Genomic DNA, 23,231 nt, shown 5'->3' on the forward strand with positions numbered 1-23,231 from the left:
CCAAAATTTGAAATTTTATTGAATCCATTTTTCCTTCTACTCGTGAGATGTTCCCTGTGCCAGTTGGACAGAGGTTCTTTTCATTAAATTCTGTGCCCCTTCTTCTCCAAACGTACCTTTGCTCATTCCGGCCAAAAAGTTCAATTTTAACCTCATCGGTCCACAGAACTTTTTTCCAAAATGCATCAGGCTTGTCTATATGTTCATTTGCAAAGTTCAAACGATGATTTTTGTGGTGAGGACGTAGAAGAGGTTTTCTTCTGATGACTCTTCCATGAAGACAATATTTGTACAAGTATCTCTTTATAGTGGAATAGTGTACCACAACTCCAGTGTCTGCCAGATCTTTCTGGAGGGATCGTGCAGTCAAACGTGGGTTTTGAATTGTTTTTCTCACAATCCTGCGAGCTGTTTTGTCTGATATTTTTCTTGGTCTTCTAGATCTTGCTTTAACTTCCACTGTTCCTGATGACTGCCATTTCTTAATTACATTCCGAACAGAGGATATTGACATCTGAAAATGCTTTGCTATCTTCTTATAGCCTTCTCCAGCTTTGTGAGCGTCAACTATTTTCAGTTTCAGTTTTCTAGACAACTGCTTAGAAGAACCCATGGTGCTGATTGTTGGGGCAAGGTCAGATGAGTCTGGGCATTTAAAACCTTTGAGATTGACATAACCTGGTCTTCCCAGACAATGATTGAGAAGAATCCATGACACTGGCAGGTCTCAGCTTTGGAAAGGGGGCAGTGCATGCTATAAATTCTGCAGGGTGCCCAAACGTTTGCAGACGCCATTTTTTTGTTTTCTGTTATTTTGAAAGTGTAAATGATGGAAATAAAATCTAACTTTTGTTGACATATTATAAGAATGTCTAATCTGTAATTTGATGCCTTTTGGAGATTTTTCCATCGTTCCTTGGCTTCTTTATGCACATTAATACAAGTTTTTAGCTGGGGTGCCCAAACTTTCAATCCCCACTGTGTGTGTGTATATATATATATATATATATCTCTATCTATCACACACACAGTTAAGTTCATATTGAAGCTATAGTTATAGAATGGATATGGGTGGAAAGTGCATACTCTCAGGTTAAATTTGAGGGTATGTACATCCAATATGGAGGAAGGGTTTAGGAATTACAGCTCTTAAGAGCAGCCATCCCCCCTTTTTTCAAGGAACCAAAAGTAATTGGACAGTTGAATCAAAAGCTGTTTCATGGCCAGGTCTGGACTACACCTTCATTATTTTTTCATCAATTAAGCAGGTAAAAGGTCTGGTGTTTATTCTTAGTGTGGTATCTGCACTTGGAATCTATTGCTGTGAACCTACATCATGCGTTCAAAGGAGCTGTCCATGCAAGTGAAACAGGCCATTGTAAGGCTTCAAAAATGAAACAAATCCATCAGAGAGAAAGTAGCAACATTAGGAGTGGCCAAATCAACAATTTGGTACATTCTGAGGAAAGAACAACGCACTGGTGAGATCAGCAACATAAAAAGGCATGGACATCCACGGAAGACAACAGTGGTGGATAATCGCAGGATCCTCTCTATGGTAAAGAAAAACCCATTCACAACATCCAGACAAGTGAAGGACACTCTCCATGAGGTGGGCGTATCATTGACAAAGTCTACAATCAAGAGAAGACTTCACGGGAGCAAACATAGAGGGTTCACCACAAGGCGCAAACCATTCATAAGCCTGAAGAATAGAAAAGCCAGATTAGACTTTGCCAAAAACATCTAAAAAATCCAGACCAGTTCTGGAAAAGAATTCTTTGGATGGAGGAAATATTAATCTGTACCAGAATGATGGGAAGAAAAAAAGTGTGGCGAAGGCTTGGAACAGCTCATGATCCAAAGCACACATCATCTGTATATCGTGGTGGAGGCAGTGTGATGGCATGGGCATGCATGGCTTCCAGTAGCACTGGGTCATTGGTGTTTATTGATGATGTGACAGAAGTAGCAGGATGAATTCTGCAGTGTTTAGAAATATACTGTCAGCCCAGATTCAGCCAAATGCAGCAAAGTTGATTGGACAGCGCTTCACAGTACTGATGGACAATGATCGAAAACACACTACAAAAGCTACCCAGGAGCTTTTGAAGGAAAAGAAGTAGAATACTCTGCAATGACCGAGTCATTCACCTGATCTCAACCCAATTGAGCATGCATTTCATGTGCTGAAGGCAAAACTAAAGACAGAAAGACCCACAAAGAACACTGAAGACAGCTGCAGTTAGAGCCTGGCAAAGCATCAGAAAGGAGAAAAACCCAGTCTTTGGTAATGTCCATGGGTTCCAGACTTCAGGCAATCATTGCCAGTAAAGGATTCTCAACACAAATATTACAAATGAACATTTTATTTAGGATTATAGTCAATTGTCCAATTACATTTAGTCCCTTGAAAAAGGGGGGAGCTGTAATTCCTAAACTCTTCCTCCAATTTGGATGTACATACCCTCAAATTAAACCTGAGAGTGTGCACTTTCAGCCCATATCCATTATATAACTAGAGCTTGAATATGTTTTGGTAAATACCTGTACTGTAAATCTGAACATAAGTACCCCCTAAGGTACTTCTGTCAAAACTGTGGGGTTTATTTACTAAAGCTGGTTCACCCAGATCTCATGCACTTGTGCATGGTAGTCATTCAGCTTCTAACTTCAGCTTTAGAAATAAAACCTGGAAACTGAGTGATTTCTATACAGAAGTGTACAAGATTCTGAGTGAACCAGCTTTAGTAAATACACCCCTGTGCTTTGATGTGCTTCACAGTGCTGCCTAACACTGGAAGTCCAGAAACAAAAATCAGTACGCTGCTTCTCCTCTCATACACTGTCCAATCAGTAAGTGGGTGCAGGAGCAAAAAGGCAATCCAAACAAAGCTCAGGTACCTGCCTATGCAATGGACAATCATTTGCTTGAATTACAAATACTCTGAACGGCAAACTGTTTACACACATATTTTGATAGCATATTCAAATGTTCAGCTTTAGCCACTCGCCCTCCAGAGAGCTTACCCCCCCCCCCCGACCAGGCCATTTTGTGCAATACGGCACTGCGTTACTTTAACTGACAATTGCACGGTCATGCATCGCTGTACTCAAATGAAATTCATGTCCTTTTTCCCCACAAATAGAGCTTTCTTTTGGTGGTATTTGATCACTTCTGCGGTTTTTATTTTTTGTGCTATAAACACCCCCCCCCCCCAAAAAAAAAAAAAAAAAAAAAAAAAGACTGCCATTTTTTACACAGCTGATCACGTGATGTGGTTAAAGGCCAATCACAGAGGCCTTTTACCATGTGATCAGCAGTGTCCAATGACACAGCAGATCACCAGTAAAACGCAGTTGCCGGTTATCGGCTTCATTGAGTATGGAAAGTACTGCCGATACCTGGCAATTGTCAGAGAATGGATTGGCACTGATCATCAGGGCACTGCTGATCAGTGCCACCCACCAGTGCCAGTCAGTGCCCATCATTGTCACCTACCAGTGCTGCCTCATCAACGCACATCAGTGGAGAAAAATAACCTGTTTGCAAAAAAATGTTATAATAGAAACAAAGAAAAACGTGAAAGCTGAAAATGGCCTGGGCAGGAAGAGAGTATAAGTGCCCGGTATGCAAGTGGTTAAACATGTCCAGAAAAAAAAAAAAATTAAATTTTGTAATAAATTCAGGCTAAAATGTAGTCTGCTACACACCTTTGCTAAAAAAAAAAAAAAAAAAAAAAAAAGAATTCCAATACGTGTAAATTAATTGGTTTACGTGAAAGTTATAGCGTCTACAAATGGCAGTATATATACTGGGATTTTTTTTTTCATTTTTATATACTAGTACTGGCAGCGATCAGCGACTTATAGTAGTACTGCGGCGGGCATTCGGACACGGGGGGGGGACTGATATCCGCAGTGACACCAATACAGTGATCAGTGCTAATAAAAAGCACTGACAGTGTACTAATGAAACTGGGCAGAAAGGGACACCTGCGAGTCAAAGGGTTAACTGTGTGCTGTTTCACTGTGTTTTACATTGTAAGCTATGCAGAGCCATACAAAGTAGTGCGCAAAAGCTTACATACAGGTCTCTCCCACGTCCGGGACCTGGTGACTGACAGCCGAGGCCGCCGGTGGCGGGTAGGTAACACACCCCCTATCCGGCAATGCAAAAACATATTTTATATATGATTTTACACACCCCTGCTGCCATGTAGCAGTATTTCTGCTATAGGGCAGCTGGAAAGCGGTTAATACAGGTGGACATGTTTTGAAATACTACTCAGCACAAAAACCTGCAGTAATGACTACTTCTGTGACACAATTCAACCAGTGCCCAGCTACCAAATTCATGAATATAGATCCTGCTGGTAAACACTGCTATAAAGAATACAGAAGTTAAAGTGACTTGTTCATGTAAAGATCAGCTTACTCCATTTTGAACTAGTGAACTCACATAAAAGGTATTCAGGGCCTTGAGATCCAGAATCAGGCAGACCCATCAGTCTTAGGAACTGTGAACAAAATTGGAGTAAAACCCTGAAATCTGACTGGAACAATCACTCCGCCACAGTCCTGTACAGAGCCCGTAGGCCGCAGATTGGAGGGAAAAAGTTTTTTAAAAATCTGTCCAGAGGAAAGGAAAGACGTTCTATTTTGTAGCCTGAGAGAATGATTTCATGTGACCCACTTTTCAGGGATGAGAGAGGATCATAGGCCCGGAAACCAGCCAAGGCGACGCCCCACCCTGGAAATAGGCAGGGTCAACCTTCATGCTGAGGAAGACTTTTCTGCAGGTTTGGAGGGCTTCTGGGGCCAGGGTGCTTGATATCATCCACGGTAGCCTCAAACAGACTGTCTCCCTGAAAGGGCAGGTCCACAAGGGCCCTATTAGAAGTCTGGCCAGCCAACTAACACTTGATCCAAAGAACCCGTCACTGCACCGCCACCAAAATGAAAAGTTTGGAGAGAAGTGGGGCTGTCAAGGGATGCGTCACAAACATACTTTAGGCCCTGGACCAACTGATCTGCCAGCTCCACACATGCTCGAGAGAGATGGGGGAGAGAGAGAGAGCGCGAAAGAGAAAAAGATGGGGGGGAGTGAGCGAGAGAAGGGGGAGAGAGAGCGAGAGAAGGGGGAGAGAGAGCGAGAGAAGGGGGAAAGAGAGCGAGAGAAGGGGGAGAGAGAGCGAGAGAAGGGGGAGAGAGAGCGAGAGAAGGGGGAGAGAGAGCGAGAGAAGGGGGAGAGAGAGGGATAGAGCGAGAGAGCACGAGAGAGCGAGAGAGCGCAGGAGAGGGAGAGCGCGCGAGCGCAGGAGAGGGAGAGCGCGCGAGCGCAGGAGAGGGAGAGCGCGCGAGCGCAGGAGAGGGAGAGCGCGCGCAGGAGAGGGAGAGCGAGCGCAGGAGAGGGAGAGCGAGCGCAGGAGAGGGAGAGCGAGCGCGAGAGAGGAGAGAGCGAGCGCGAGAGAGGAGAGAGCGAGCGCGAGAGAGGAGAGAGCGAGCGCGAGAGAGGAGAGAGCGAGCGCGAGAGAGGAGAGAGCGAGCGCGAGAGAGGAGAGAGCGAGCGCGAGAGAGGAGAGAGCGAGCGCGAGAGAGGAGAGAGCGAGCGCGAGAGAAAAGGAGAGCGAACAAGCGAGCGAGGAGAGCGAGCGCGAGAGAATGGGAGAGAGAGGGGGAGAGAGAGAAGGGGGAGAGAGCGCGAAAGAGAAAAAGATGGGGGGGAGTGAGCGAGAGAAGGGGGAGAGAGAGCGATAGAAGGGGGAGAGAGAGGGATAGAGCGAGAGAGGGGGAGAGCACGAGAGAGTGAGAGAGGGGGAGAGCGCGCGAGCGCAGGAGAGGGAGAGCGCGCGAGCGCAGGAGAGGGAGAGCGCGCGAGCGGAGAGAGCGAGCGCGAGAGAAAAGGAGAGAGAACAAGCGAGCGAGGAGAGCGAGCGAGGAGAGAGAGCGAGCGCGAGAGAATGGGAGAGAGAAGGGGGGGAGAGAGAAGGGGGGGAGAGAGAAGGGGGGGAGAGAGAGGGGGGGGAGAGAGAAGGGGGGGAGAGAGAAGGGGGGGAGAGAGAAGGGGGGGAGAGAGAAGGGGGGGAGAGGGTGAGAGGGAGAGAGAGAGGGGGAGGAGAGAGGGATAGAGCGCGCGCGAGAGAGGAGAGGGGGAGAGAGAGAGGGGGGGGAGAGAGAGAGAGGGGGAGAGAGAGAGAGAGGGGGAGAGAGAGAGAGGGGGAGAGAGAGAGAGGGGGGGAGAGAGAGAGAGAGGGGGAGAGAGAGAGAAGGGGAGAGAGAGAGAGAGAAGGGGAGAGAGAAGGGGAGAGAGAGAGAAGGGGGGGGGAGAGAGAGAGAGAGAGAGAGGGGAGATTCTGGCTTAAATGTTTGATAGCATTATCACCCCAATGTCCTTATTTATGGCAGTGAAGTTTGGGGTCGGGGTCCTGTCACCTACCCAGACCAATCGAAATTGACTCCAACCCGCCAGAAATATTTCACCTGGAATTCCATAAGCACCTCCTCCAAGTCCATCGGAACACCTCCAACAGTGCTTGCCGGTCTGAGTTGGGCAGATTTCCTTTGCTTCTCGCAGTACAGAAGAGGGCGCTATCATACTGGGGCCATCAACAAAACAGCAGTCCTAACATACCACCATAAGGCTATACTGACCAATAAGGACCAGTTAAAGCCATGTGGCCTGCAACAACTCATTAGGCCTTGTGTATCCAAAACGCCCAACAATCTGGCCTGACAAAATCTCAAAATAAAAAAACATAATGAATGATTCCCAAGAAAAATATGTTGAGAAATTAAATAGCAAACTCAAAGAAACTGTTTACCAGTCACTGCAGAGAGACTACAAACTGGCCACATACTTGGAGGTGCTACAAGATCCCAAAGACAGACAGACTCTGAGCCGGTACAGACTGAGTGCCCATGGCCTGGAAATCGAATCAGGATGGCACAGACAGACCTACAAGGCCAGGGAGAGTAGACTGTGCCAGCAATGTGACCAGGGGGACCTGGAGGAAGAGGATCATTTCCTGCTACAGTGCCCCAAGTACTTATCAGTGAGGGACACTCACTTCCAGAGACTCTCCACTCTCATCCCAGACTTCACTTCTATAGAACAGAAGAGGAAACTCACTCAAAGAGTGAAAATAACTGTGGGGAAATTACCACAACGTGTGGGTAAGGCTCCCATGACAGATCCTCCTCTCCACCAAAATGGGAGGGCTGTCGGCCAGGGTAAGGCTAGGACACTGACTATAGGTGTCTGGCCACGTGTCCCCACAAGATGTTTAATTCACTATCCACCCCTGCCCAAGTTAGGCCATGTTGTGGCTGAGCACTAAGCTAGTGGTCTGCGCATGCTCACAGGTTGGACTAGGGTGACCACCGGGTCTAGATTTTCTAGGAGGTGCTGAGCCCCCCCCCCACTTACTGTCCTACTCCTGTAGGCAGGGCTATAAAACACAGTTTGGTCATGGATAAAGAAGAGAGGCTATGTCCGTCAATGATTGTAAGACAAATGAGTTTAAAAAAAAAAAAAAAAATGCTTCTACGATTGGAAGCACAGTGATGTCTTACACCTCCTGTAATTTACTTTTTAGGCAATCTGTGTTACGCAGGTGGGGGCAGTTTTCATGGCAGATTTAAAAGTTAAATAAATTCCTAGACACCACAGTATACATCAGGGATGATACGCTTCACACCTCAATAAACAGGAAACCCACTGACAGATGCAACTACCTCCACAGTTCTAGCTTCCACCCCCAACACACGAAACGTGCCATCATACACAGTCAGGCCATTAGATACCACCGAATATGTTCTGACCCAAGAGACAGATAAACATCTTGGGACACTAGCAGACTCCTTCCATAAGAAAGGTTACAAGGACAAAACTATCAACACCGGCATAAACACAGCCTTGAGAACCTGAAGAGAAAATCTACTTCAGTACAAAGAGAAAAAAAAACAAACAACCGTGTACTTCTAGTAACCACATACAACCCAGCACTAGAAGGAATAAGAAAAATAATCAAAGAGTTACAACCCATCATAACAGAGGATGGGACTCAAAGAAATATTCCAGCAACCCCCAATACTGGCCTTCAGACAACCCCCCAACCTCAGAAACAAACTAATCAGTAGGAAACTTCCTTCTGATCAAGATGTCACAAATAATGGAAGCACACCCTGCAATAAAAAACCGCTGCAAACTGTGCAACCAAATCAATCCATCAAAAAGTGTCAGACACTCAAAAGGGATCTTCAATATCTCCGGATCATACAGCTGCACCTCCAGTAATGTTGTGTACCTTATCCAGTGCAGAAAGTGTAGCAAAGGATCTTATGTTGGCGAAACAGGACAAAAGTTGCAAACAAGGATGAATTTGCACAGACATACCATCAAGGAACATAAAGAAGATGACTTTTGCACACCTGTGGGACACCATTTCGCACAACCAGACCACACAATTGGAGACTTCAATATTTTAGTTCTTAAAAGGAAGTTTCAAATCCATTCAGGAAAGAAAAACTTTTGAACTAAGAATGATAATTCTATTTCACACAAGAGATAACAGACTGAATTAGGACATGGGATTCCTCAATCATTATCCAACAGTTGTATGACTATCACCTCAAGCATGACTCCCTCTGTGAGTGTGGTCTCCCCCCCCCCCCAGTCTTTGCTTTTGCTGTGTCTTATCTCGTCTATTTTTTTTTTCTTTTCTTTTTCATCCCCCACATCTCTTCTAACATCCTGCTAAAACTTTGTGATTAGTACTGCTTGGACCTTGAAGAGGGGGCCACTCCCTGAAAGCTTGTCCTCAAAATTGTATGTTACTGCAAATAAAAAAAAAGTATCACGGACAGTACTTAATTGTTAAAAGTTAAATAAAAAACAAAAAAACTCAAAATACAATTTCAAACTTTTATTTCTTACTAGCATGTTTCCCATTCTCTGACAATTCATGACTATGATTTCATCACTTTTATAAAATTTCTAGGATTTCTAGTTGAGCATTAACATACTGTTGACCAGTTCTGTGTATATTCATTTGGGTGGGTTTCACTCATCGGTATCGATCCAGAGAGGGAAAAAAAAATAAAAAAATAAAAGGGAGGGCTCTTAAATTGAAACAGTCTGTTTAATTAGAGTTTGTACGTTTATTACTGCCTTTGTTTCTATGAAAGAGTATGGACTTCAAGTTTATGAAGCTCAGCCTCCACACGCAAAAAAAAAAGCAAAAACAAAAAATATGGGTTAAGAAATCCTTCTAATAAAAACAATTAATGAAGTGGATCTTGAATAAATGGCAATTATTCCCATTCACTGCATTACTTAAGTCCAAACATTCAGTTTGCTTTTAGCTGGCACACAGGCTGTGGTTTGACTGGCGTTCCTCTGAAGGATGGCACTTGTTTTAAAGAATGACACACTTCCTTTTGGAGGATTTCTTCTTCTTTCCATTGTTGATCTTTTCTTTGTGTTTGCGGATTTCACGGACGAGGGTGTAGAACGCATCTTCAACTCCCTTTGTGTCAAGATGATTCCAGGAGGATACAAGGAGGGGTGGAGTAAGAAAAAAAAAAAAAGTCAGTTAACAGGAAAATGAATTGGAATTTTCCCCTCCAGATAAAGTCGTTTGCTGCTAAAACAGGATGAGAAAGACATTTTGCTTACATGATCCCTTCCCCTTTTATATAAACACTTGAATTTACTGCCTTCGAACAATGGGACTGTCATTTCTGTCTGCCCCTGACATTTTTGATCTGGTGTGTCACGCAAAGTTTAAAAAAGGACTTTCACTTAAGCATTTAAAAAAAAATATATATTTTTTTTTCTTCCAATAGTAAAGTGTTTCCCAACTCTGTCCTTAAATCCCACCAACAGTACATAGTAAAGCAACCTCACATATACTCTGGTGCAATGATCAGTGTCCCAACCACTAAACCTGAAATTTGGTTTACTATGACTGTTGACATGACAGCTGAAGTCCAGCTTGTACAGGGAGTGTCTTATTTGTCATTGTATTAATAACAGAAGTAGGAGGTACTTAAAAGCACAAAACGACTCCCCCCAACCCCATACATAATCCTGAGCCTTCACATACTACTAGTCATGTTTCCCATCCCCTATGCAACAGGATTCAGGCCTGGTGTTTGGCCACTTAGACATGGATTTCTGCATTGCTGAAGGGCAGTAGGAACATTAATATACAGTGGGGCAAAAGTATTTAGTCAGCCACCAATTGTGCAAGTTCTCCCACTTAGTCCGTGTTGCCCAGCGACAGCCCCAAAACATCACTGCTCTAGAGGAGATCTGCATGGAGAATTGGGCCAACATACCAGCAACAGTGTGTGCCAACCTTGTGAAGACTTAGAGGAAACGTTTGACCTCTGTCATTGCCAACAAAGGATATATAACAAAGTATTGAGATGAACTTTTGATATTGACCAAATACTTATTTTCCACCATAATTTGCAAATAAATTCTTTCCAAATCAGCCAATGTGATTGTCTGTATTGTTTTTCTCATTTTGTCTCTCATAGTTGAGGTCTACCTATGATGCCAATTACAGGCCTCTCATCTTTTTAAGTGGGAGAACTTGCACAATTGGTGGCTGACTAAATACTTTTTTTGCCCCACTGTATGCCCCATACCCACAGTTTAAAATCATTAAAAACACTGTTCAAAAAAAAAAAAAAAAGACAGCAGGCAACAGCAGTAAAGTTATTACTTCCACTGCCTGTAACTCTGGATTTGCTGACTGTTTTTAACCATGTGCAAAATTTAGGGAAAGTGGAAAATCACTAGAACCAGTTGGATCCCGATCTCTGCTGCAAGAGTGCAGACAATGGGTCCTGTGCAACTGGTATATCTCATAATATATAACTGACTCTGATCCCCTTTTCTCCACGCTTTTGCAATCCAATTCCATTCATATGTAATTTTTCCCCCTTTGTGCATCTAGTATTTTTTTTTTTGCATCGAAATTTGAAGAAACACATTTGAAGAAACTCCTTTATATAAAATTCATGTTTTTTTACCAGAATCCTAAATATCCTATCCTCATATATAGGGATAAATCACTAGAAACATGAATTTTACCTACGTCAGTTGTTTTAAAACTAATAATGCCCAAAGGATAACAACTATTTCCTCATTCTGTTGCTTTTTTGTCTACATATTGGATACAAATAAACGTTTTATTGCAAGACAATATCCCCCAAATATACAGTATAAAAAAAAAAGTATACTACATTTAATTCCCCTCCCCCCCCCAAAATTTAATTTTACTTAAATTTTACTTTTGCATCATAATTTACTGCAGAGTCAAAATATAAACAAACTAAAACACTCTGGTCCATTAGAGGTTCAATACAATTTTTAATTAGAGGCAACTGTTTATAATGCTCAGGTTGAATCATACCATTTTGTAATGTAATTTCAAAAAAAAAAGGTTAAGGTCTTACAGCTGCCCTGGAATGTTACCAAACAGACAATCTTAACCTTTTTATTTTTCCTTTCTTACTCCCGAGGAACCCTAGAAATAATTTAATGTCTTTGGGAACCCCCACCAAAAAAAAAAAAAAAAAAAAAAAAAAAAAAAAAGGATTTGCACTTACAGCTCACAGTAAATGAGCCTGATCAATAGGTTGTACAATATGGAACATGATGTACCTACAGTATAGCATCCGACGCTCAGATCATTCGGTTAAGCCACTCCCCCTCGAGAGAGAGAGAGACAGAGCGCGCGTGTGTATTTACACACACAATGAGAAGTGGTTATTTCAGGATCATGGCTGCAGTTATGATCCTGGCATGAAAATTTTCAGCCGGTGATCGGTTTTGCGGTAAAAAGAGATCCAAGTGGCTCTGCAGCTGCTGGATCATTTTGCAGGGCTTGGTGGTCAATGCCGGCAGAAGATCAATTCACCATTGCTAAAGGAACCCCTGTCACTCTGAGGAGGAACCCTGGTTGATAAATGCTGCACAAAAGGGAACAGGAGTGTGATTGGCAGGCAGCCATCTAATGACATTAAAAAATATATATTCAATGTACCAAGGAGTATTTTTTTTTTTTTTATTATAACTGAAACAGATAAAGAACATTATGGGTTAAGATTGACAGAATTTACATCATTGTTATTTCCCTAGCAAAGTATGCCCATTTTTTGATTATTTCCAAATGGGGTTTTTTTTTTTTTTTAAAGTGCAAGTACATTTGGTATGTGGGAATGTTAGTTTTCAGTGCAAATTTGTTTTGTTGAATAAGCCTTCAAAAAGATGAAGAGCTACACTATAACATAATTGCCACAAAGCAGCTAAATTTATCTGAAACAGAAAAAAAAATGGTTTCTGCAGACCCAAATAGAACTGGGAACCAGGACAGAAGCAAAGCTCTACAAGTACCCTCTGTTTCCTCTGCTAGATTGTAAGCTCTAACAAGCAGGGCCCTCGGTTTCTTCTTCTACCAAATTGTATTGTAACTGTAATGTCTACCTTCATTTTGCAAAGCGCTGCACAAACTGTTGGCACTATATAAGTCCTGTATAATAATATTAATACAGTACAGCAAAGTTAGTAACTGGCTCATTAAATTATGGCTGTAGGAATATGGAAGGCTTGTATCGATGTGTTCCATATTTCCTCAGCCCCACAAGCACCTGTGTGCAACACAATGTTATCCTCCTGTAATTCTCTGTAGGTCAGCAGTGCATTAGGTGCCCTTACAACACTTTCCATATTAACAAAAACTAAAAGCTGGGTTTCTGTTAAAAAGGTTTCTAATGGCCCAAATATGAATGGAATTAATGTAAGACACTGCCAGAGCTCCCTGAATATACATTTTCTCTGTGCAAACTAACTACAGGCATACCTCGATTTATGAACGCTTCGGTTAACGCAATTTTTGGTTTACGAATGAAAATCCGTTGAAAAGAATGCCTCGATTTACGAATTTTTCACAATACAAAAACGGATTAATTGGTTTTCAAAGCACTTAGGAATTTTTTTTTTAATCATGTCCCTGTACAGTACTATGCCTTTAAAGTGAAACTTTATAAAGAGCTTTGAACAGATAAGACTTTTTTTTTACTTTTTTCTGACCTCCAGAACAGATTATTTATTATTTATTTCAGGTACTTATATAGCGCCATCAGTTTACGCAGCGCTTTACATATATATATATATATATATATATATATATTGTACATTCACATCAGTCCCTAACCCTCAAGGGGCATACAATCTAAAGTCCCTAACTCACATCCATATATACACATACTAGGGCCAATTTAGACAGGAGCCAATTACCTACCAACATGTCTTTGGAGTGTGGGAGGAAACCGGAGCACCCGGAGGAAACCCACGCAGTCACAGGGAGAACATGCAAACTCCAGGCAGGTGGTGCCGTGGCTGGGATTCGAACCAACGACCCTAGTACTGCCAGGCGGAAGTGCTAACCATTTAGCCACTTAATTGGTTTTCAATGCATTCTTATGGGAAACTGCGTTTCGGTTTACGAATTTTTCACAATACGAAAAGTCCCACAGAACGCATTAAATTAGTAAACCGAGGTACGTCTGTATATAAGAGAACATTGCAGAAATATCAACACACCATACTTGCACAGCACACAACTATTGAAACAGCTTTAGACTGTGCAATCGCAAAACTGGTGAAATTCTCTTTAATCATGCAAAAAATAATTACTCATTACTGTGAAGATATCTGCCATCTTTGCAAAGTCTACCTTTGTCTCCTTATGTTCCTGATCAAAATACACCCTTTTCCTTATAGAACATAGTCACAATCTATAGACATAACAAGGAAATCCCCTACATGCTCAGCATTAATCAATCAATGCATTACATGCAAGCTGAGTGTCAGACCTAAACCAAAAAGACGGAATAACAAAATTTTGCTATGCTGTTCCAACAATGCTTACAACACTGATAAGTGGCATTATAAACATTGTGTGGACAGGCTATGCATGTTCTTGGACTGTGCACGGTCTGTGTGTTCTGTGAGTGCTCTCCTGAGCAGTGAATTCAGTGGTATGTGGGCCTGAGAGTGTCCAGCTATGTATGAACCATCCACTATGGCTAACTATAAATGAGAGATGCTGCTCTGCAAGGAAGAGCAAGGGGAGAAATAACACTGAGCTGAGGGAGAAGGTGTGTGATCACTGAAGATGTAAACCTGAATAGGGGGAAGGTCCCTATTTTTTTCCATATTACACAGGGTATACCTACAGATCTATATCTGCAGCAGTAGGAGAATGTAGAGACATTTTGGTTGTCAGCAGGCCAAGAATAATACTAAACAGATTTGAAAAAAGGTGTGAGAAGCTGAAAAAACAAAAAGGAGGTTGAGGATTTTGAAAACATAAGCTCAAGGGAACTTACCTGTCTTGTTTTAGCAGAGGTTTCTATGAATGGAATCCCATAACTCTTTGCTAGCTCTTGTGCTTGTTTTGTGTCCACTGTCCGTGATGGGAGGTCACATTTGTTACCAACTAATACCATAGGCACATCATCAGAATCTTTTACTCGATTGATCTGTTCTCTACAGATTACAAAAAAAGATCAAAGCTGTTATTTCCAAGCGAATAAGGTCTCAGTCTATTTAAACACTGGCATTCAATTTTATTTTGATAGATGTTGGTGAATATAATCATCCACTGCTTTCTTGGATCTCTTCTCTGTCCACTACTACATTTATAGCCAAACTTAAACCATCTAGGTACATTCTAGATGCCTCAAAACAAAAATTTAAAGACAACAGCACTGCAGGAAGGATTCCCCCATCAACATGATGGGGGAATCAAGTGATTTTATTTTCTTCCTCCCATGGTGGAAGGGAAGAAAATTGCATACTCTATGGGCTGCTTTAGAAAGCAGCCACATCTTGCATACAAAAGCCTATTGTATAGCATATCCCTAAAAGCAGCTAGGAGCTTTATGTGCAATTACATCTCAACACCACTGCAGAGCTACGGAAACGGTCACTGCTTTGTACAGATGGGGCGGCCGAAACTATCCATATCCACGTGTACATCCAGCTGCAGGAGGGGAAACCGGAGGCAAGGAAGGCGTCGAGAAAGTAAGAGATTGCTTGAGTTGCCCCCCTACCCCATCCCACTCGAGCTAACCCCCCACAAGATATATACTTTTTTTGCTGGGTATACCAACATGTTCAAAAATCACTCTTCCCTTGCTGCTATTGGCATTGGCCCAAATGGTAGTTGCATAGCTTTCTTTTTTCTCGCAGTTTTGGAATATTGATGGAAAGGGTTTAAGAGTTGTTCAAAGTTCTACAACACTCTCGATAAAATAGCCTTAAGTCATGCCATTAAGCTCAATTGTCTTTCAAGCAGGTGTGATTTTTCTCCAGAAGCTCAGTAATTTCATTATGTCCTTCCACAACTATGCAGGGATTTGTGGATATTACATACATTATTTGGGTCCTGTACTACTATTTGAAATGACTAGAATGTAATAAAATCATCAGCTGTGTTTAACATATCAGCAGTCATACACCTTCATACTTATGTCAAACACAGAATTTTTGAAAGTGAAAAAAAATTGAGAAGCTAAAGGCAAAATATATATGCCTCTAACCCAGCAATGGGCAAACTACGGCCCGGCGGACCTTTTAATCCGGCCCGGCGGACCTTTTAATCCGGCCCGCGGAGCTAGGCTCTCGCTAGGCTCCTCTCACAGTCCGCCCTGAAGACCGGTGTAGCATGAAAATCTGTCTCCTATGAGGATCTGTCCCCCTCAACGTATCTGCGCATGTGCCGTAGAACGCCGATCGGCTGCTAATGCCTGAAACTGGCACATGCGCAGATACGTCGAGGGGGACAGATCCTCATAGGAGACAGATTTTCATGCTACACCCGAACGGCGCGGGAACGCGGCGAGAGGAACGCGCGGAGCAAAGGTAAGTGAATTGACACAGGGGGGACTTGGGGGCTTAATATGGGGGATGAATTACTATAGGGGGGATGAATTACTATAGGGGGGATGAATTACTATAGGGGGGATGAATTACTATATGGGGGATGAATTACTATATGGGGGATGAATTACTATGCTTACTATGGGGGAATATTACTATACTTACTATGGATGACACATACACATTATTCATCTACTCTTGGTCCGGCCCCCGGGTCCAATATATGAACCCATTGCGGCCCTCAAGTCAAAAAGTTTGCCCACCCCTGCTCTAACCTGTAATGATGGACGTCCTCAAAGGACTTTGTGTTATTAATAGCAAAGACACACAGAAAGCCTTCTCCGGTTCGCATGTACTGATCCCTCATGGCACTATACTCCTCTTGACCTGCAGTGTCGAGAATATCCAGCAGACATGTTTCACCATCTATCACAACCTGCTTTCGGTATGAATCCTGCAGTTGTAAAAAGGAAGAGAAAAAAATAAAAATACACACTAAAATCTAGGATTACCTTCACATCTAGGATTTGTTCCAATGCGGTCATTCTTTAAGTAACCTTAGTATACCCCAAGCTATTTAAAGTGTATCTATACCCAAAACATTGCTTTTCGTTTTGCAGAGTTGTAATGGCGGTGGTCAGGTTTTACTAAGTCAGAGGCTCCGCCAGGGAGGTTCCTGCATTTCCTGTCTGGTAGAAGGGTTCTATTATTTTACAAAGACAGTGAGTCTGGGTTCAGTGGTACACTGATCAGCCATAATATTATGACCATTGACCGGTAAAGTGAACATTATTTTGTTACAATGGCATCTTAACTGGGTGGGATATATTCTGCAGCAAGTGAACATGTCCATAAAGTGGATGTATTTAAAGCAGAAATAAATGAGCAAGCATTATCCTGAGAGGCAAGGGTCAAATTGTCAATGGCTAGATTACTGGGTCAGATAATCTCCCAGACAGCAGCTCCTGTGGAATGTTCCCTGTCTGCAGGGGTAAGGACCTACCAAACGTGGTTTAAGGAAGGAAATCTGGGGAACTGGCAACAGAGTCACAGGTGGCAAAGGCTCACTGATGCACGTGGGGAGCAAAGGCTGGCTTGTGTAGTCCAATCCAATAGAACAGCTATTGTAGCTCAAATTGCTGAAAAAATTAAAGTTGGTTCTGACAGAAAGGTGTCAGAACACACAACGCATTGCAGTTTGCTGAGTATGGGGCTGCAAGGCACCAACAATGGGAACCTTGGCATCAAAACTGGACCACATAGCAATGGAAACAGGTGGCCTGGTCTGATGAATTTAAGAATGGTTTGAGGAACACAACAATGAGATTGATGTATTGACTTGGCCTCCAAATTCTCCAGATCACAATCCAACAGTGCATCTGTGAGATGTTCTGGAAAACTAAGTCCGACCCACAGAGGCCCCAGCTCGCAACATACAGGACTTAAAAGGATCTGCTACTGACATCTTGATGCCAGATGCCACAGCATACCTTCAGAAGTCTAGTGGAGTCCATGCCTTGACGGATTATGGTGGGTGGTCACAATGTTATTTTTGGATTGGTGTAAAATAGCTGATTGCATAAGTAAACACCCCTTTATTATGGCACACTTAATTCATTGTTGGTGCAGCAAGTTTTTTGCCTTCGATAAGGCATTTCGAGCGGTTATCTAAATTTAAGTATGTCTGTAGGGTCCAACTTTTACTTAGTCAAAATTGTGAAGGTAAAACAAACACTCCAAGCAACTCAGTAAAGCAAGTTAAAGCCTAAGTGTAGCCAAAATAAAAACATACAAAATCAGCACAAGGGACATAACTTACAGTCAGTAGGATCTCTGAATAAAGGGCTATCAATCAATCAAAGCAGAGAGTGGTGGCTGACAGTCCCGCTCTCTGCTCAGACTGGATGTGAGAACTCAGCGCTTTGGTGAGAGGCCGAGCCAGGTGCCGCTCCAGACTCTGGGATTTTTTCCCTAGCCTGGACTGGCTGAGTGACATCAGCCAACAGCAGACTTCAGTCCGCTGTCAGCTGAAAATGAACAGAATGAACTGCACTCCTGTGATCCCTAGGAGAAGTACAGCCAAAAAAAGCTTTGGTTGTACTTCTCCTTTAACAAGCACAAAAAAAGAGGACACATACAGGGATACAAGAAATTAATTAGTCTCAAACCATCCCTTTGGGATACATGGCTTTAACTTATTTAAAAGTATGTATGCATTTAAGTGGAAGTCCACTGGGGCATGGTTTTGTATTGCATAGGATTACTCAATATGACAGCAAATTTTGAGAAAGGTTTTTTTTTAAACCTTTACCAAAGTTTTATGTATATATTTCTTTAGGTGCAATAAATTGTATTGAGATAATGCCCCATGCAGTTTTTCTTTTTTGATATATGTTGGTAATAAACAAAAGAGCAGTCTAATTGAGTCCCAAACTCAATTTTTTGTTGTTGGATAAAACAAGAAACTATCAAAGTTGCTGGATATCTCAGAGTACAAATTAAATAATGTGATCATGTGGCCAGGCTATGGACATAATGGATTTGCATATTACTGAAAAGCTACAACTGAGCTTTAAAAAGCCCTCCCTTGACCTCTGTAGCTGTAGGCACTGTGGATCAAATTATTTATTTATTTTTTTTAAGAGGACCGTCCCTCAAAAGTGAAAAAAGTACCACAAAGCCTTCTCTTCATCCCTGCCAATACATCAAGAACGGTTCATCAGGAGGTCACAGCTGGCTACCAAATCCTAGATGGCAGCACTGGAGTCCAGAAAATTAAAAAATATAAAATTTTATGGGTGCAGTCCACAGTTTGCACAGCAGCCAGCATGCTCCTCCTTCCAAAGCACAGAGCAATCCCTCCACATTTACAATAAGAGCAAAATACTGACACTGCTAGGAAAGGGAATAGAGAGAGTTGCTGTATCACTGCTGAGCGAGTGGGGGTGGCGTTTGGGGGGATGCAATGTTCAATTATAATAAACATACAATCTTCTAATCTAAGGGGGTGAATACCTATAAGTATTTTATTTGTTCCATTGCATAATCTGCAGGCCTTGCTTTCTGCTAGGTGATGCTGCCTAACGGAAGTGTTTTATAGTTCTCCCAAAATGCATCCACCAGAGCAGCTGATGCATATTTATTCCAAGCAGATGAAGCGGAACTCTAGGCGAAAACACACAGAAAATTATTAACTGCCAAAGAATCTGTTTCTGTACAGTACATCCCAGGACAACTTTCTATCCATTACAATAGGGTTATGCTGCCACATTCAAGTAGTTGGACAATGGCAAAAAGAAAAAAAAAAGGCAATAATCCCCTCCCAGGCATAACCCCTCCCTGCTAGGCACAGCCTCAGTGTTTTGAAGTGTTTTTGACAGTCATGTTTGTGCAGTCTATACACATTTACTTTTTCTTAAAATTCTTGATGGGAACAGGAGACGGCTATAGCCAGATCTGTTTTTTACGGCCTAAAGCCAAGAGGAATGGTACCCAGACCCCATGATTGATATGCAAGGATGGACTGTAATGTTGCCATTCAGCACTGCACCCTACACAATTCCATTATGTCTGGTGAACTGAAAGGGTATTATACAGGTCCTGGGTGGTGCTCTCCAGCTGAAAAGTCATGCCCCTGAAAACTGTACTGATTTGCCTGCTGAGAGGGGTGAAGTTTGAACTTCCTGGGGGTCCTGCAGCGAGAACGGTGGGTGTCCATGACTGGGGTCCCTCTGGTGACTGTACCCTGGATGGAGAAGAGAGGCATACAGTTCCAGAGGCACAGGGTGCTCAGTCATGCAATCAAGGCTTCTAGTTGGATCACTGAAATAGAGGGCAGTAATCTCCCTCTAATGTCTTATCCCCATCAACCCCAAAAATGTAAGTAAACTAAGGTCTTTATTATGCATCTTCCAAAAATGTTCAGAACACTATGCTTTTTATATCCCTTTCTTGATATCATTATGTTTTCCAAAGCAAAAACACTCAATTTTCTAATAGATCTCCCTACATAATGGAGTCCATGTTGGTACCACGGTACATGTGTGTCACATGTGTGGTGGAAAGTGGACATTATAAAGCATCTTATCTATTAAATATTAATCCACAGTGCGCTGGAAGATTTTATGTAAAAAGCAGGACTAATTTAGTAAGCACCACCTTGAGCAGGAGCTGTTGTACGCACTGGATACTTTTTTCTAACTGCAATAGTTTGCACATTTTGTGTTTTACACTTTACCATACTGATTTTTGTCATTTTATTTTGTCACTTTAACTGTCTGTTCAGCTGTTTTGCACATTTTTTGATATACACCGAGTTGTGTATTTTGCAGTTTCATTCCCATCAAACTACACAGTTTGGAACTATTGTAGCTCACTATAAGAACATTGTGAATGTTACACAAGGTTAAAATATGTGTCATCACAAGTGTAGCACAGGTATATGAGATATAGGTGTTCGTTGCATAAAGATTTTGGAGTAAATTAGGCGCTGGTCCACAGAATGCACAGCTGCCAGAGGTGTAAACTGCTGTATTTTCCTCTCTGACAGCTGTCTGTTGTGGCTGCAGTAGAGGGCAGTGTGGTGAGCGATTCAGCGCATATAACACAGCTCCCTTTTTTTGTATTCGTACAAACTTTAAGTATACAGAAAACATACACTTATAAAATTCATGGCGCTGTACAGCAGCATGATGCGATAAAGTGCAGCATGCTTGTATTTTAGCACAGCCTCAGGCTGCGTTGCAGTGTGAATGGGACACACAGGAAACAATTGTTTGGTGTGTTGTTGCTGTGACAGACGTTTTACAGTAAGACACCTGTCACTGCACTATGTCTGAAATACCCTTTGTGCTGCATCACACACACACACACTTTTTGATAATCACAGGATATTCTGATACAGCTGGTGGGTCAAATGAAGTACTTATCTGGTGCAGATATAACACATATTACGTGTATTCTGGGGAAGATGGTCACTTTCTTCAAGGTGGTACCATTTGCCCGGTTTAATTCCAGAGCTGTTTAACGGAATGCCTTGTTAGCATTGGACACAGTTACTGGATTCTATAATGTGTCTGCACCCAAACAAATAACTGTCACTCGATTGGTGGATCTCCATACAAATGTTGCAGGTGGACAAACTGTTCCTTCCACTGTCCAGGAGAGCCCCAACAACAGATGCCAGCCTCTTGGTTCAGGGCACTTGATTGAAGGGAAGAAAGTTGCCCATCAACATCTACATAGCTCTTCTGCATTGGTAGGGATACCCCAAGAGGTCTCCCAGTGCAAATTTTCTTGGACGTTACCATGGTGGTGAACATTAATCACCAATAAGGAACAAGAAGTCGTGTGGTTTGTTTCCTCCTGATCTAAAATCTGGTTTAGGATGAAAAACGTTCCTGCCCTACTATACATATTCCCAGTGTAAACAATTGGAAGCCAGTATTCCTCAGCAGACATCGGATCCCTGGGGATTTGGCTATTCACAAGTAGGTGCTTGAAGCAAAATGCAAAACTGGAGAGATCTGTGTCCAGGACTAGGGATCTACGTTTGACAGATGCCTCAGTGACTTTGTGTGATCAGTCTCCCCCAATTTATTATTGCCTCTGCTGCAGCTTCTGCCCTGGATGCTTCACAGGATAAGGTTATAAAGGGATTCTGGTGATGTCCTGCCCTGGCCAAGGAAGACAAGATATGCTGACATTGTAAACTTGTCTGTGGACAAGCTGTGGACTCTTCCGGATTGACCCAACCCTCCTTTGGCAGGTTCTGATATTTCATTCTGCTTCACAGCCACTGGATTTAATGGATTGTCTGTTGAAGTCAGGGTCCTGAGATGCAGGAGTGTACGATCCCTATGCTTCTTAGGTATAAGCAGGCAACTTCACAGATTTAAGATCAGACGTGGATGTTTTCTTTTGCGTTGTGTGAGGTACATAAACTTCATCCCTACAAGTACATCATGTGACAAGTTCTGGTCTCTCTCAAAATCGGGAGTGGACAAAAGTTTGGCACCAAGTACCATTTGTGGAACCTTTGCTTGCAGGGTTTTGGAGTTGGCCATTTTTGTTTGCAAGAAACCTGTCTTGGTAATTCATTGAGATAAAATTGGTCTTATGATCTCAGCAGCCTTTTTTGCCCAAACTACCGTATTTGCCGGCGTATAAGACGACTGGGCGTATAAGACGACCCCCCTACTTTTCCTGCTAAAATGTAGTGTTTGGGCTATACTCGCTGTATAAGACTACCCCTCTTCCAATGCACACCAGTGGGAGGAATAGTGCCCCATCATTGATGTCAGTGGGAGGAATAGTGCCCCATCATTGATGTCAGTGGGAGGAATAGTGCCCCATCATTGGTATCAGTGGGGGGAATAGGTGCCCCATCATTGGTATCAGTGGCAGGAATGGTGCCCCATCATTGGCATCAGTGGGAGGAATAGTGCCCCATCATTGGTATCAGTGGGGGGAATAGGTGCCCCATCATTGGTATCAGTGGCAGGAATAGTGCCCCATCATTGGCATCAGTGGGGGGAATAGGTGCCCCATCATTGGTATCAGTGGCAGGAATAGTGCCCCATCATTGGTGTCAGTGGGAGGAATGGTGCCCCATCATTGGTGTCAGTGAGGGGTGGAATAGTGCCCCATCATTGGTGTCAGTGAGGGGTGGAATAGTGCCCCATCATTGGTGTCACTGGGGGGAGGAATAGTGCCCCATCGTTGGTGTCAGTGGGGGGGGGAATAGTGCCCCATCGTTGGTGTCAGTGGGAGGAATAGTGCCCCATCGTTGGTATCAGTGGGAGGAATAGTGCCCCATCATTGGTATCAGTGACACCAATGATGGGGCACTATTCCTCCCACTGAGACTTGCTGACCCTGTTCTCGTATAGTGCTGCTGCAGCCAGCATATGTGGTTGCAGCAGCACCTCTACACAGAGCACTTACCTGCTGCTCCGGCACTCAATTTTCGCGGGGCCGCTCGGCTCCGCCCCCTCGCCGGTGATTGGCCGCCTGTGTGCCTTTCCTGAGCTACAGTTCTGGCGGCCAATCACCGGTGAGGAGGCGGAGCCGCGCAGCCGCACGAACATCCAGTGGCCGAACTGAAGGAGACGCCGCGCTTCCTGGACCGGATCGTCGTGGGACTGGATCCAGGTAAGAGACGTCAGCCCCTGCAAACCCCTGTACTTAATGCCGCAGCCCCCCTAACATGTGTACCGGCGTATAAGACGACCCCCGACTTTTGAGAAGATTTTCAAGGGTCAAAAAG

General features: G+C 43.1%; 1 protein-coding gene across 1 annotated transcript in view; it reads right to left on the bottom strand.

Moving 5' to 3' along the window:
* Positions 1-8,912: 8,912 nt before the first annotated feature.
* The window catches only part of LOC149452764 (GTPase KRas-like), a 39,966-nt gene continuing 25,647 nt past the window's right edge, over positions 8,913-23,231 (bottom strand). The window contains exons 3-5 of the mRNA XM_089688998.1: positions 16,240-16,418; positions 14,410-14,569; positions 8,913-9,530 (exon numbers count right to left, since the gene is read on the bottom strand). Coding sequence (XP_089545124.1) covers positions 9,420-9,530; positions 14,410-14,569; positions 16,240-16,418 — 450 coding nt within the window. The 3' untranslated portion in view covers positions 8,913-9,419. The remainder of the gene's footprint in view (positions 9,531-14,409; positions 14,570-16,239; positions 16,419-23,231) is intronic.

This window comes from Staurois parvus, unplaced genomic scaffold (assembly GCF_062004578.1).
Source record: "Staurois parvus isolate SC_StPar_1 unplaced genomic scaffold, SC_StPar_1.0 ptg000465l, whole genome shotgun sequence".
In the NCBI taxonomy this organism is placed as follows: domain Eukaryota; kingdom Metazoa; phylum Chordata; class Amphibia; order Anura; family Ranidae; genus Staurois; species Staurois parvus.